Raw genomic sequence first — 16,938 nt, 5'->3', positions numbered from 1 at the left:
GGAGCCGAAAACTGATCAAATTCCAAGATTTTTATCAGCTGATATAAAGCCAATATAAAGTTACTAACAGTATATGGAAATCTTACCAGGAGCCACGCCCTACCCAGGTTTGATGGGAAAAGAGATATTTCAGGAACTGACCTCAGGACACAGACTGGAGCAGCCACCAACTTGTCCAGATACCCTGTAAGAAAAACATATATCAGTCACGTCACGTAGGACTCACGAACCTCAAATCAAGTGTCAGTTTTGAACTTGTCTATGATTCTGAAAAAGCAGATATAAATTCTATTGGAACCTCCTCTCGGCTGATCTAAGTCAGGGCATGGCTAACTCACAGATTGAACCCTGAAATAACCTCTGGGCTGATCTAAGTCAGGGCACGGCTAACTCACAGATTGAACCCTGAAATAACCTCTGGGGCTGATCTAAGTCAGGGCATGGCTAACTCACAGATCAAACCCTGAAACAACATCTGGGCTGATCTAAGTCAGGGCATGGCTAACTCACAGATTGAATCCTGAAACAACCTCTGGACTGATCTAAGTCAGGGCACGGCTAACTCACAGATCGAACCCCAAAGCAACGTCTGGGCTGATCTGGGCTGAACAAGTTCTACTTCATGATCGTAGTTTGCTTTGGTAGCGACTCCAGTGACAGGATATTATTTATAATTTCACTTTTGACCTCAGATACGAGATAATGAGCAAATGTTGGGTCAGGGATCTTTCTGAACGTCCATCATTTCAACAATTGTGTAACGAACTGGGATCCTTTCTACAGGAAGAGGCGGTAAGCAAACAACGCTATCGACATTTTGAGCCCAATTTATTCATCCATCCATCCATCCATCCATCCATCCATCCATCCATCCATCCATCCATCCATCCATCCATCCATCCATCCATCCATCCATCCATCCATCCATCCATCCATCCATCCATCCATCCATCCATCCATCCATCCATCTGTTGATTGATCGATTTATTTTCGTGGCTTTTGCATCCATTTATCCATCCATTTTTATCTTCCTAGGGATACGAAGAATTGTTCATCAGTACAGAGCCAAATGAATCCAGTGAAACGACGACAACAAACTTGTAGATTGTGAAACGGCACTGTTTTATCAACAGCTTCAAAGTAGGCCAATATTAGAGCTACTTGTAGATTGTGAAACGGCACTGTTTTATCAACAGCTTCAAAGTAGGCCAATATTAGAGCAACTCGGGTCAAACATTTGATGATGTAATGTCTATTTTTAGACAGATTCTTCTAGGATGAAAACATGTAAATACCATGTAATATATGTCTAGGGCTGATGACGTTACGTCTATTTTAAGACAGATTGTTCTAGAAGGCAAAGCCATCTAATCTGATTTAAACGAGAAAGCAATTCAGTTTCCCAGGAGAAAAGTGACTGTAATTGTGTCCATGTTATGACTGCCATCACGTGATGGTGTGGGAAGCACACGCGTTTAGGCGCAAAAAATCCCGCCATATCCACAGGTAGCCCAGCAACAAAAATGTAAATTTTAGACAAACTTCGGGGGGAACGTCGTCCCCTAGCCTCAAGCCCAACTTTGCAGTTATAGTTGAATTCAGGGGGACGGGGGATTATCTAGTCTTTACTTCAATGATATATACTACTAAATCAGTTCTAATTCGACCCTAGGAGATGTTCACGATAGGGCTAACCTCAATATCTCCTTTCGCACTCACTGATGCGAATAATTAGTGGGTTTTTTTATTATTTTATTTATTTATTTATCAGTATTTTGTCGTTTTGCGTTCCGTTATGAAGAAAAACAGATCTAAATTAGCTTTCCCACTTTCAAAAGTGCTCCGCCGTTGATGCGAAAGAAATAAGTCTTTTTTTCACTAGCTATTTTTCTTTAGGCAGTTCCTGAACGACAGAACATTAACTAGTGTTGATTTAAGTATTTCCCTGTTTATATTTCGGTAATACCCCTTACATCCAGTAGTACGTGTTAATCATTAAAATGTATGACTCTTTGACACCGGTATTGTTATTGTTTGATTAAACGACATGAACAGAAAACCATTACAATATACTAAGTAATGAATAGGTATAAAGCTAAAAAAAAAGCAAAAAAAGAACAAGAAAATAATGAAATGAAAGAAAAAAGAAAGGATGGAAGAAAGGAAGGAAGGAGAAAAAAAGAACAAAAAATGGAAGGGAAGGAAGAAAGGGAGGGAGGGACGGAGAGAGGAGAGAAAAAAAAACCCCACACATATAATTTGATCATTCTCAACGACACACTTAAGAAGTCTGACACACATCCGTTAGTCAAGAGGCATCCCAATTGCATCCCTTGTTGATTAGGTAAATGTTCTAATGAGTTTTCTTAATATATGTTCTGAAATGACAAGTGTCAAACGAACTACTTTTCATGAATCTTCGCGCCTGTGTTAGGTCAAAAGGCTCATCATCAAAACATATCAAAGAAAACATTTTTATATCTCATTCTTTGATTCTTGCTTTTCACTTTATCAAATTATGCTTTAACTTCATTTTTTATTACCCTAATCAAAAAATTTGTAATTGTAAGGATTCCTAAGTATATTTATAATAATTATTATTCATTGGCTTAGCTGCACATGGGTTAATATCAGTAGCTACGTATGTATCAACTCATCCATCTTTGCAGGGTGAGTAAAGTCTAAATTACTTTTGCTATTTATGATTATTACTAATATTATTATTATTACTATTATCATTATTTGCCACTATTTTCTAATATATATATATTATTAGGATCAGTTTTTACTAAATAGATTTAATGGTTATTCAATATATTTTTATTGTAAGATGTTATAGTTTTTTCTTTCTTTTTATATATATTTAGTTTATTATTATTAGTTATATTATTAATATCATCGTTATTATTAGAAGCTTATTTCAATGCTTGCTAATTTCACCTGATGCACGAAGACTTATAAATCATACAGGAAATATTCATTATTTAACTAGGATAGTTTACATATAAGATATTAACTCTATCCTGTTGCTAGCATACTCAAAATCATTTGGTAAATGATCCTTTCTGAGGGAGCATCAAAAACAAAAAAACAAAAACAAAAAAAAAAAAAACGTGTACTCCGTAAAAGCTAGTTTAAGTAGGACACTGAACTGTGAGATTCTACCTCGACGACATTCAATCAGTTTTGATGATTTTGGACATTGATTTTTGGACGACATTGAGTAAGTAGTACTTGAAATTTAAAAAAAATATTTTGTGAAATTCGTACGGATGCTGTCAATAGCAAAGCAAGGAAAAGAAGAAAAGAGAGAAAGAATAAAAGGAGGAAAGACGGGAATAGAAAGTACGTCGAAAACACGCAACACAATTCTTTAATCCGAAGTTTTTTTTTCTTCCTTAATGTAGTGGTAGTGCGTGTGAATAACAGTGTGCTAGATTGGTCGAAACCTGTCTTCATATCAAATTTATTCGCCTACTGAAAAAGAACTAATCAGTGATGAACGTAATGATTTCATTTCAGGAAGTAAGTATTTAACTCGTCAGCACTTTCTAAAGGTTTAATTTCCCTTCTTGTTTACGCAACATAATAAAGTTTGTTTTTTTTATCATGTGTAAATAATCGAGGACTGAATGCATGGCTTTTGGCTGACATCATTTACATTTTGAATGCAATACAAATATATGAATCAAACAGAAATTAAAATTAGACAACTGCTAAGTACTGAATACTCACTTCCTTAAATCAATAATTGACTCCAGTTAATTTCACACTCCAAATGGCTTTAGAAAACATTCAATGAATACACTTATATATTTCAATAAAGTTAGTCACCTGAAAAGCTATAAAGCTGAGGCCGACAAGGATTATGGGTAGATTCATTTTACACGTTCAACGGCTTGATAACTGTTCATGGACTTGCGAATCTTACCGGTTGCAGTCTCACCTCTTCTGAGCATCATCGAGCTGTAATTTGTATTAAACAAGCTTTGTATATATATGCTTTTTTGATATGAAAAGTTTCCCATGATGCTCAGTGATCTCAGCTTTCTAGGTTTTTGGTGACTAACTTTATTGAAATAAGTGTATTCTAAAAGCGCAACGCAATGGTAAATAAGTTAATCGATGTGGAGAAATGTTTAGTGTTGAGGAGATGACGTAACTGACTCCCACTGACCCCTCTTTAATTTAGTTTCAAAAATATGCAATATTCCCTATCAGAGTATCAAGAAAAAACATTTACCAGTGATTTTTAATTAAATAAATATATTATCAGTGAAGTTTCAGCCTAATTAAATTTGAAATTTGTGATCTTAGTTAAAAGATTTAGAAAAAAAAAGGTGAAATAAAATCAATTACCGTAGAATTTTGCTTTTATTCCCGACTTCCTAAGTTCATATAATATAGTTATAATGATAGCCCCTCATGTTAAGTTGGCACAGTTATCTATTATATATTTAGAATATTGAAAACGGTTATCCCTAAAAGTAATAAGATTGTTAATCCTAGAGTTTTTTATTTCTTCATTTTTTTCGGTAATTCAATTATCACTTATTGGTAAAATTATTTTCCCGTTAAACATAACCTTTAAAAAATGAATGGTATACCTAAACTAGAGCTCTAACTGGAGAGATCGATTTTGAGCGTGTGAATTGGCAGCAAAGAAAAGGTAATTTGCTAGATAAATAGAAAAGTTAAATGAAATTCGTCTTTTGGCGTGGCTCACTAATACTGCTGTTACAATTACGTGACTCGTTTTAAAAAACAACCAAGGACTAAGCTATTAGAGCCGGGAAATCCACTTAGGTTTATAGTTCAAAGAAGAAAACACTTCTTAAAAGGAGTTTAAAATATTCTAGATCCAAATTACTGAAAATCATACGCGTTTGGAATCCCACCAAGTGCTGCGATGTAAGGACACCTGCCGTCAGAACCTACGAGCAATTAAATGATATCCTATTTTGAGTTTTTGGACGTAATGTTTTATTCAATCAAAGGATAACCGGGCCAAACGAGGAGCACTTGGTTTAACTTGTTGTTTCCTTCAACGTGTACCATCGTGTTGCAAGAAAGTCTTCTTCGTGCGTGCAAGGTAGCTAAAAATTCTTCAGAATTGGTTAAAGTCCAATTTCCTTAATGAGCCGGTATGCATAATAAAAGTTGCAGCTGCTGTCAAATCTCCTTAGGTTACTATCTCGAAGTTCTACCACGCAAGCTATAATCACTTATTGAACCCAAGCGAGTAACTCTCCAAGCTTCTGCGAGTCGATGAGAAAATCAAACGAAATCGGACTTGGATGAACACCTTTCATAGTGGTCAATACTCAGTTGCATGAAATCTTGAAACCTAGATCTAATATTCGAAGGTTTTATTTGGCAGTGATTAATCTGAACTGAGAAGAGATCCAAAAAGCAACGCCGTAAACAATCATCGCTACCTCGGGTGAGAAAAACTGCAAAGATGTTTAACGAGAGCTTTGGCGCCTGCTTTGGTTTGTCACAAACTAAAAGCAAGCATCAATTATATGAGAAATGTTTTCTAAAACAAGACTTTTTATAATCCTGTTTAATTAAAACACTAATAGCAGCCAAAGTAACTATGTTTTTGAAGGCAGAAGGTTTGATATTACACTATCTGCCCGGCTGTTATGGACTTCCATCAAGTATCTTCTTCCATCAATGAGGATAACTTGTAACGGCCCCAAAGATAAACCAGATAAAAAGATATATTGCTAAATTGAGGAATAACCTTTTTTTCGATAGGGATAATTAGTTCGCAGTCAGTCTCGAAAAAGAGGTGACTGTCTTTAGAAAAGTGGCCCATTTTAGTATACGTTACTGATGGAAACTTTTTGATCCAGTCTAGAAGGCCTTATAGTCTCTATAGTCAATAACGGAGTATCTGGACAAAGAGTGTGTCGTCTTGTTGCTCAACGAACGCTTTTATCTGGTACCAACCAACCCAAGTCATACACAGGGGCATTTAAGATGGGAAACAAAACAAGTAAGGCTAACGAAACCAGCGCTGGGCTGCCAAAATTGAATTTGTCATTCATTACCCTTACTTTACCGAGGCAAGAAACGAGAACCACAGCAAAGCCAACTGACTTGGTCTCGAGCACCATGATATCCAAGTTACCTTCACAGCCACCAACAACTACACAGCCAGCACCAACTACACCAGAGATGAAGATGAATTCAATGAATTCATTGAAAGAAACGGGTTTGAGTGGAAAGACGGTAGAGATATTCGCTTTAACTTCAAGTGCGACTGTTATCATCATGGTGTTTTTGATCTTAGTGAGGATGTATCGAAGAAAAAAGCAACAACAACAACAACAGCTCAATGACGATTCGGCCATTAAAAAGGTATTTACAACTGTCATTTGTTTGCTTATTTGTGTGTTTTAAGTTACACGTTTCTCAGTAGCAAAGGACACAGACTGATAAAAGAACTGCACCCTCTTTTTCTAATTCAAACGTGTGGAAAACCCTTACAATCACTTACTTAATTTTAGTGAAGGCAAAGTTTTGCCGTTCAAACTAAAAGACTTTTTTTGAATCGTTGAAACTTTAGAGTTCACGCACTAAAACCGTGAACATCAAATAGCACTAATTAGTACTATTTCATACAGAATCCTTTGTTTTCTATTGTTTAATTATCACTATTTAGTGCTAAAAATTAGTATTTGTTTCACGGATTTATAGTGTGAGCACTCTACTGGCAGACTACCCCGGGCGGATATATCTTATTAAACACTTGCTAAGTTTGGCCTAAGTTCACAAGGGAATCAACGGGAGTAAGCTAGTTCTTTTTCTACTTTGCCAGTGAGATTAGTGAGTTTTGACGAGAGAATATTCTCTTGGTTTTGATCATTCATTCAATTATGTATTTGTTTATTTTATTTATTAATTGTTTTATTTTATTAATTTATTTTATTTATTTATTTATTCATTTATTTTTTTTATTCATTTATCTATTTTAGTGGATGTTTTCCTAAGATTAGAGACGGATATTCCTAGTAAGACATAGGAGTCCGCCATGTCATGCGGTGTTGAGGTCGGGCCTATTTGTTATTGTTTTTCCTATCCTAAAACTAAACCAGTAGTCGTCTAATGCACTAGCCATGAAGAAAGTGGTCAGCATTCGTTCTATTACGGGATAGACCTCTTGCATTGATTTCCTAGAGGAATTGTTCTTGGACACAAAAGAATAGGCCGTCTTTTCTTATGAAAAAAAAAAAGAAAAAAAATCCATTGTTTTGTCCCCCAGCACGATTCCTCTCGGGACTATGCAAGGGGTCTATTGGTAACGAAATAATACGGCATAGAATCGTGGGTATGTCATTCATAGTTCCGACTCCGACAACAACAAGCCAACCAATCACCGTTGAAGTAGTTTTCCCACTGGAACTAAAAGCTTGTCCCACAAACAACTACACAGTATCTGTTTTAAAGAGTACTACAAGGATTACGAAGCAATCTTCTATTCTTTCCGCAGGGCAGTAAACTATTAAAACGATTTATAATCAATTTTTCGCGGACACAGTTTTAAATTTTGAAACGGAAATTTTGAAAATCAGGGGAGTTGGAACAATGAGTTGACTAAGCAAGCGGTGCTTCTCGAATGAGTCCCACAGTTCTATGCGGAACGTGTTTGTTACCAGGCCGTTCCCTTTATCTCGTAGCTTGACGATGTTTCTCCAACACCTTGGCGTGAGATAGACAAGGGATTCATAGCAACAGGCAGGGAACTGGGGTCTGGTTTCTTTGGAGTGGTGCTACAAGGAACAGTGATTCTTGATGGACAGTCCAAGCAATGTGCTGTCAAAATGCTCAAAGGTATTTAACAATTATTCACAGAAGGCGAAGTGAACCCGCGTTTTTTTTTTACCACAACCGCTGACTCGTCCATCGGCCCTGCTCAAGTGCTCACCATCGTATGTGTACCTATGTGTTTTTTGGGGAGGGGGAGGGTACTTAATTCCCTTATTTAACAGATCAAAAACAGTTTTCCGCGTTTGATACTCTGATCAAAACACTTGGGATGTTGAGAGAACACTAGAGGAGCGTAGGAAACCACGACGCGTCTCTCAACATCCCAAGTGTTTTGATCAGAGTATCAAACACGGAAAACTGTTTTTTGATCTCTTTTATAAAATAACAAACACGTCAAAAAATGAAAAAAATTTCGTATTATTCTGATGTATTTGTAAAGGATGACGCGAGCGTAATACCCTCATCAAACATGGTTTTCGACCAATCGTCACGCGCGTACTATCCCAATTATTTTATAAAAGATATTTATTAAGTGTTATTTACAGATTATGCTACAGAAGCGGACAATAAGGACCTTCTCAACGAGTTACACATCATCTCACGGATTGGACATCATCCAAACATCATCAACCTTATCGGAGCGTCTACTAAAAGTGGTAAGTGGTCAACATGTGGCAAGTGTTTGCACATGCGTACTAACATAAGAAAATCGTCAAGAGTTTTCAAACGCTACTTTAGTCTAAGACTTGAAGGCAATAAATCCTTCCGAAAAAAAGTTTTCCTTTTCTTGCACATTAAAGAAGCCTAGGACCTCTGAAAAACACTTCATTGATGAGGGGTTCAATATCTTAATTTCAATATTAGTTTTCGCTCGCTTTTAGGTTGTCGTCGCTCATAAGTCGTAGTTTTCGCTCGTTTTTAGGTTGTCGTCGTTCATCAGCCGTAGTTTTCGCGCTTGCTTTTAGGTTGTCGTCGATCATAAGTCGTAGTTTTCGTTCGTTTTTGGGTTGTCGTCGCTCAACTAGCGACTTATCGGTGTGTTAGCGATATCCAGAATCGACAAAAAGAGCGAAAACACCGACGAATAAGTCTATATTTTCAACATTCTATTTCATTTAGGCCCAGCACACATAGTTCTGGAGTTCGCTTCTAATGGTAATCTACTGAATTATCTACGTGACAATCGTGACGAAGTCTACACCAATATGACGACATTACGACCAGACACCAAGCTGGATCTGAGAACCAGACTGAAGATAGCTTATGAAGTAGCTCAAGGAATGCGACATCTCAGCTCTAAAAAGGTGCGTGTATTGATTTTTATTCATTGGGGCGTACTTGCACTAAGAGGTCACGTGATCCTTCTACCCTTTAACGAAGGTGTGTCAAAATGAACTCAAGAAATGGAAAGAGCACTTTGAGTGAGCTCTTTTATTTCATAGTAGTACTAAGTGCAGCTTGACTTACACAGAGGTTGTACAGAGGAACATTTGTCGCTTAACAACTTGGAGTGCAGAGAAAGAGAGAGAATTCAATTGACGCCGCTGGGGAGGAGGTATTGGGGTGCCTGCAATCTCTCTTTGTATTAGCAGACAGACAGACAGACAGATACACAGTCAGAAAGACAGACAGACAGACAGACGAAGGCATACAACAAAACACCAGGATATTACTGAAGCATTTCCTGCGTTGTAAGTGTGTTCACAGAGACCTGGCAGCGAGGAACGTCTTACTTGATGAACACTTCGTTGCTAAGGTAACAGACTTTGGACTCTCAAGAGACGTGTACGAGAAAGGTGTTTACGAAGTCAACACTCAGGTATTACATAGTCCTTACTTCCAAACTTTCTTATTTTATTGAATTCTGAAACAACCTCTGGGCTGATCTAAGTCAGGGCATGGCTAACTGACAGATAGAACCCTGAAATAACCTCTGGGCTGATCTAAGTCAGGGCACGGCTAACTGACAGATAGAACCCTGAAACAACCTCTGGGCTGATCTAAGTCAGGGCATGGCTAACTCACAGATACAACCCTGAAACAACCTCTGGGCTGATCAAAGTCAGGGCAACAGATCAAACCCTGAGACAACCTCTGGGCTGATCAAAGTCAGGGCAACAGATCAAACCCTGAGACAACCTCTGGGCTGATCTAAGTCAGGGCATGGCTGACTCACAGATCGAACCCTGAAACGACCCTCTGGGCTGATCTAAGTCAGGACACAGCTACTTCAAAGCCCGAATTCGAATTTAAATAGAAAAAAATCTTAAACCATTTTCTTTATTTCTCTAAACTATATATTAATCATGTGCCTCTAACTCTCAGAGTAAGATGCCATTAAAGTGGATGGCTTTAGAGTCTTTGGAAACAATGAAATTCACCACTCAAAGTGATGTGTAAGTGAATACAAATATTTGAGTCATCTTTTTTTTGTGTGTGTTTTCCACGCATTAAGATATTTTATTTTGATTGCGCTGCAGATGGTCTTTTGCAGTTTTGATGTGGGAAATTGAAACATCAGGTAACTTTAGAAAAATTAACATTAGTTTAAAAATATAAACTAAAATGGTACAAAACGTACTATATGTAAATATTCGTTGAATAATCTGCTGCAAAAAATGAACTAATTTTCGCAAAATTGTAAACTAATTTTAATTTTTCATTCACAAAATACCTCGATTACTTCCCATGGACAACTTCGACGATACGGCGGCCATCTTGGATTGCAAGGTGTTATGGGGCGTCCAGGGGGCAAATAAAGCTTTGCTACAGTAATGACGTCGATTGATATTAACAGCTCACCACAAGAGAATACAACAAACTATGAATTAAGACGGCCTTTAATGAAGATGAATTAAGACGAATTAAGATCACTTTTAATCATAAAATAAAGACAGACATACGAAACTCTATATATCTTCCGTCATCTTCGTTATTTTTTTTTTTGTCTCCTGGCAAGATGACCGCCGTATCGTCGAAGTCCATTTAAAGTGTTGAGGCAAAACATGCGCAGAAAATGAAGATGCGTACAAAATTTGCGCTATCTATTATACAATCATCCACTAAATTATGTAGTATAATTTAATAAATTTTGGATTTATTATGTGATAAATGTCTACAGGAGCAACGCCTTACCCAGGTCTGATGGGAAGAGAGTTATTTAACGAGCTATCGAAAGGACACAGATTGGAGCAGCCACCAAGCTGTCCTGACAACCTGTAAGATAATGATCCCAAGACTAGTTAGCTATGATTTTCCGCCAGTAAAAATTATAGTTCTAACTGCTTATATTAATATGATGTGACATGGACGCCGAGATTGATTATGGTAGATCAAGATGATGCCATGCTGACTAAAGATAATAATGATGATGATGCTTTTGTCCTCAGATACGAGATAATGAGCAGATGTTGGGTCAGGGATCCTTCTGAACGTCCATCATTTCAACAACTGTGTAACGAACTGGGATTCTTTCTACAGGAAGAGGCGGTAATTGAGCACTGGATTTCTTAGAAAAATACCATAACACACCCTAACAGTTTATGCACCATCCTGCTTGTATTCATCACCTTATCAATAACGAAAAAATGGTGGCCATGAATATCAACAGAATCTTTTGATTGCATGTGACGTCACAGCCGCCATATTAAATTCATGTACAATACAATACAATACAATAAAGTTTATTTAAGGAGGGTGACACAATTAAATAAATTTTAAAAAATTAAATTGTATTGTACGTGAATTTAATATGGCGGCTGTGTATGTACTTAACAATGATGGTCAAATAATTTAGCCATTCGTTATCATGACAACTCAAGAAGTTGCAATCATTGAATCATCAGAAATACTTCGCCAATGAATATCTGAACTGTTGTTAAGTATAATACCGCTGATCACAAAAACAGTGCGACAAATCAACCTTTTTTAAACTCTGTTCTTACAGGGATATGAAGATCTTTTATTGGCTAATCAGACCGAAGTAGATGAGGGAACTCGAACAGAAGACCACAACAAGGGAGGAGATACATAAGAATGACCCGTGCCTCTTTAACATGGACCTATGAGCCTGCAATCGTTTTGGTCTCCGCTAACCCCCACCCAACGCCTGGAAATAGCTATACGACTTGTGTACATATTCAGATTTGAAAAACCAGATGTAGGTTTGTTGACTTGACATTAAAGAATCCACAATCGACCACAATGCACTACGCCCTTATATTATCATTTACATCGTTCGCCTACATCGTTCTCGAGGCTCTTCCATACACCAACGGAGCAAAATTTCTGCAATGTTAAAGTCCTCAAATTCCTTTTTGTTCACTCTACAGTAAGTAGGTTGAATTTTTAAAAGAGATTCTCTTTTTGACATTATAACTTATACATTATGTCGTCCAACTGGCAGCCATTGCGACTTTCGAAAGCTAACTTGGATGATCCTAGATTCGTTGCCAAAATTAACTATCATTATATCATGATGGTCGTAAAACATAAACTAGTAGCAGAAATATCAAAACCGATGGAACTGGATTCCTAAACTTCACCTACAAAACTGCCGCCATTTTGCCTGGCAGAGAAAATGGAGCATTGCAAAGCATTGTTTCCAGCGCGCATTGCATTGTGGTTGACTAATTCTTTAAATTTTGAAAATAAGATAATCGAATAAAAGTTGTAATTAACATTGCTATATATGTATTCTAGTTACCACTACATTTTGTAATTAAAAATTATTGCTATATACGAAAAAGTTCTTTAGTCTTTTGGCATATAAATACATATTGCCTCAAGAACTAATTTCAGGTGTACACCTTTCGTATAATTTCCGACATATGAACGTGTCATTTTAGATTATAGGGATGCATGGGATGGGATGAATGGGATGGCATGAACGGGATGAGATGAATGGGATAGTATGAATGGGATGGGATGAATAGGATGGGATAAATGGGATGAGATGAACGGGATGAGATGAATAGGATGGGATAAATGGGATGTGATAAATAGGATGAGATGAATGGGATGGGATGAATGGGATGGGATGAATAGGATGGGATAAATGAGTACATGAATGAATTAATAGTTGGATAAATGGATGGATGAATGAATGGATGGGTAAATGAAATGAATGGATAAGATTTAATGGAGTAATAGATGGTAGAGACGAATGGATGGAAGAATGAGAAACAATCAAATGGCAATAGTATAGCTGTTTCATTTCATTATTAATTCAGTAAATGTTATTCACGGTAATCACGACTTACCATGCAGTATTGACCGTGTTAGTAAGCATGTTGTGCCGAGAACCACTTAACACTTGAGTTTATTTGTTGATTCCCTGGAGCGTTCGGGTATCCATCTCCTCATAACTACTTCCTAACAAAACCAACATTAAAACCATTAGGAAATTAAGAACTGTAATTAGGAAAAAAGAAAAATTATGTTTTTGAGAAAGAAAATATTTGGTTTCGTGTTTAGGAAATTCATGAAACACGCACTTTTCATTTCGTTTCGGCCTCTAATATACACGTCGTCATGGTAACGAATAAACACTTACTTGGAATTTGAACCTAGTGATGCAAGTTGGAAGACTAAGCTCTTGTTCAGTAATATCTGGAAAGAATAGCATAGACAGTCAAAAAGACAGGAGACCCAACCGTTAGCCGTTAGTCCCTCTACTGTGTGTGACATCCCTCTACTGTGTGTGACATCTCTCTACTGTGTGTGACATCTCTCTACTGTGTGTGACATCTCTCTACTGTGTGTGACATCTCTCTACTGTGTGTGACATCTCTCTACTGTGTGTGACATCCCTCTATTGTGTGTGACATCTCTCTACTGTGTGTGACATCCATCTACTGTGTGTGACATCCCTCTACTGTGTGTGACATCCCTCTACTGTGTGTGACATCCCTCTACTGTGTGTGACATCCCTCTACTGTGTGTGACATCCCTCTACTGTGTGTGATATCCATCTACTGTGTGTGACATACAGTACCTCTAAAATCTTGCGCAAATCAAAGCACTAATAAGAATAAATCCCCCTCCCCCCCGCATAATACAGATGAAAAAAATGACTAACCTGAGGGAACGATGACGTAACACAGCATGACCTCCTGAAAACACAGCAATCAATAGTGTGACGAGACAAAGTCAGTAAAGATAAATGCTTGCGCAGAGAAAGAGCTTTTGACATTTCCTTCAAGAAAACTCTTAGCAACGCGTAGAAAGCGTTTTAAAGACTTCTAAGCAGATAAAGGTAAAGGCAGATAATCGGCAGCTCTATTCATTCAACGTTGCGCCCTTTACCGGTCCTCCCTTTAGTGCTCTGTCTTCATGGTACTAAAATCTAAGGCTATAGTGATTGGTCAGAACTGGAAACAAGTGCACGCAGGCCTTGCCATAGATTTCTTACCATTGTAACAAACACGACAGTGCGACTGTACTGAAATCCATGACCATTAGACCAGTTTCGAATTCCAAATTACCGCTGTGTTCCTTGATTACAGACTCATTTGCACAGGGTTAGCCTCGTATCAGTGTTTAAATATTCACAAATACCAACGGATAAGTAAAGAATGCGCAACTTCCACAATACAAACATTTTGAAACTTGACGGACCTTGACTGGAACACGTGAATATTCTGCTCAAACTCGAGGCTAACCCTGTGCAAATGAGTCTGTAATCAAGAAACACAGCGGTAATTTGGAATTCGAAAAGGTCTATTAATAGCGTACGTAAAAGTGACAATTCATGATAATAACCTTGGCGGCGTGTTCGCTAACTCTGTTAGGCCCACCTACACTACACCAAGAGACTGGTGCACGCTGTCCCATCAATGGCGAGTGAGAACTGGGTGCTAAGCTATCTTCATCAGCTACTTGCACGATAATAGAGTAACTGTTGAATGTAGAGAATTAAGTTGGATTAGTGATTTTGTGAAATGATTATCCGAACATCTCTAGTATCATCCATTAAATTATAAGGTATAATGATGATGATGATGATAGCCTAGGGCCGAGCTATGCAGGCTATGATGATGATGATGATGATGATGATGACGCAGACAACGCCGATGATGATAATGACGACAGCGATGATGTTTCAACAAAGTAGCTAAGTCATTCTCCCCATGGTGTGGACTGTCATTATGCTCTATGTATGACATGTGTAGCTCTAAAAATAGTGTTTAATCAGTTTTTAGAGAGCTTTACTTTATTCATTCGAGAATGTGGATGGGTGTTGACCTCTTCCTCCAACACAAACAAGGGGGATGTACCTGAAGAGATGGGTATATTAATCTCACCTGGAATGATAGAAAGGCATCCCCTGTTTATAAAGCACTGAAAATAAAAGGCTTAAAAGATTAATAGATAAATAAACAAACGAACAAACGAACGAACGAACGAATGAAAATAAATAATACTGGTATAAATAAACTGCAGAATGAATGAATTGATGTGATGGATAAATGGGGTGAATTGATAAATGGGATAGTGGATGAATGGGATGGATGGAAGAATGGGATGGAGGGATAATGGGATGGAGAGATGGAGGGAAGGATAGATGAAGGGATGAATGGAATGGAGGGATGGATGGGTGGGATGGATGATTGGATGGGATGGAGGTATGAATAGGATGGAGGGATGAATCTAGAATGGAGGGATGTATATGATATAGGGATAAATGGGATGGAGGGATAAATAGGGATGGAAAGAATGAATGGGATGGAAGAACGAATGGGATGGAAGAACGAATGGGATGGAAAAACGAATGGGATGGACAGATGGGTTGGATGGATAGATGAATAATATGGATGAATAAGCAGGGAGGTTTAATGAATGGAATGGATGGATGAATGGGATGGATGGATGAATGGGATGGATGGATGAATGTGGGATGAGTGCATGAATGGGAAAGAATAATAATGCTCTTTTCTCAATTCTTACCAAAGTCTGTACCATATTTTATTCCATTCTTTGGCACCCATCCCTTGGAACGGAAGTAGTGATAAACCACATAACATGGAATGAAATCTTGTTTTGCTGCACAGAATCTTGTCCACATTTGACTGATTGCTAAGGGCTTCTATAAAATATAATAAATGAAGACAGACCTTGATATACAGCATATATACAGGCCAAAAAATTGTTACAGTTACTACTATAGACCTCTTTAGCTCAGGCGTAATGTTCTCCCTTTTCATCCATAAATAAATAAATAATTTTTCCCATGTGTACTCCTCTTAAGAAAAAGGATCCTTAGTTTGAGTAGCATCCATATTCATATGCCTTTTTATGAACAACCATTAAACAAAGAAATAATATTAAGCAATTTTCAGAATTTTTTTCTGATAGAAATATCACATTTTTGAAAGAAATAATACTCAAGGGAATGACACATGGTATGAAATGGGCGAAACATAATGCCCACTCTAAAGAGGTCTATTGTTTCACAATTTCAGTTAATTTTTATAAGAGTCGTAAACCTATTGAACAATGTACACAATACAAGATTGTATTTACCTTCTCATTATCATAAACTGTAAGGCAACCCAGTCCATATGACAGAAAGAAAGCCTGATAATAACAATGGCAATCAGTCTATGCCAACACTCAAATACAAAATAGACCAATCACTATAGCAACATCATCCCCCTTCCAGCACTCTCTCCTGTTTAGGTGTTGTGAGGTACAATATCATGTAATATATTCCATTCTAGTATGGTGAGGTGTTCATCAAAGCAAATTCTCAGTGTGCTGAAGGTACATGATGGGTGGGTCTTTACACAAATGCTTTGGAGATGCTATTTCCACATTTTCGGGTGGTGGGTGTGGGTGTGGGGGGTTAGGCATATTGCTGGTCAGAAGAGGGTTAACAGCTCTCAGAGAAATAATCTGTCATTGTTCATTGGTCCCAATGTTCCCATCAATTTTGATGAAATGCTTACCTTCAATTCCAGAGAACATTTCTCACTAGATTGGTTTCAAATTGTCTAGTGAGCATCCCTAGAAACACAACAAAATACTAACGCTGACTGCGGACTTAAAATAATGGCTTTCACATCAGACAAATGTCCACCAAGAATTGGAACTTGTCCAGTCAAATGTTTTCCTTATGGTCATTTTGAGGCATAACGTCGAGCCCGAAATAGGTATGAC

General features: G+C 37.5%; 2 protein-coding genes across 2 annotated transcripts; one reads left to right on the top strand and one right to left on the bottom strand.

The window, feature by feature from the left end:
- The first annotated feature begins 5,223 nt into the window (after positions 1 to 5,223).
- LOC148911785 (fibroblast growth factor receptor 3-like) lies at positions 5,224 to 12,462 on the top strand. The gene is made up of 11 exons (XM_089029302.1): positions 5,224 to 5,443; positions 5,862 to 6,369; positions 7,689 to 7,842; positions 8,325 to 8,435; positions 8,899 to 9,083; positions 9,476 to 9,598; positions 10,105 to 10,175; positions 10,260 to 10,300; positions 10,901 to 10,997; positions 11,169 to 11,268; positions 11,726 to 12,462. Exons 2-11 carry the CDS (start codon positions 5,989 to 5,991, stop codon positions 11,810 to 11,812), a joined length of 1,350 nt encoding a protein of 449 aa, XP_088885428.1. The 5' UTR covers positions 5,224 to 5,443; positions 5,862 to 5,988; the 3' UTR covers positions 11,813 to 12,462.
- Positions 10,881 to 16,348, bottom strand: LOC148911784 (tRNA-splicing endonuclease subunit Sen2-like). The gene is made up of 8 exons (XM_089029303.1): positions 16,303 to 16,348; positions 15,727 to 15,865; positions 15,084 to 15,120; positions 14,542 to 14,677; positions 13,859 to 13,892; positions 13,334 to 13,389; positions 13,041 to 13,152; positions 10,881 to 10,995 (listed from the first exon to the last, which is right to left on the bottom strand). Exons 2-7 carry the CDS (start codon positions 15,842 to 15,844, stop codon positions 13,087 to 13,089), a joined length of 447 nt encoding a protein of 148 aa, XP_088885429.1. The 5' UTR covers positions 15,845 to 15,865; positions 16,303 to 16,348; the 3' UTR covers positions 10,881 to 10,995; positions 13,041 to 13,086.
- Between the last annotated feature and the right edge of the window lie 590 nt (positions 16,349 to 16,938).

This window comes from Actinia tenebrosa, unplaced genomic scaffold (genome assembly GCF_029948245.1).
Source record: "Actinia tenebrosa isolate PJP-AT-01 unplaced genomic scaffold, QUT_ActTen_1.0 PGA_scaffold13__45_contigs__length_12533684, whole genome shotgun sequence".
NCBI classification, from domain to species: domain Eukaryota; kingdom Metazoa; phylum Cnidaria; class Anthozoa; order Actiniaria; family Actiniidae; genus Actinia; species Actinia tenebrosa.
This window is presented reverse-complemented; position numbering and strand designations above follow the sequence as displayed.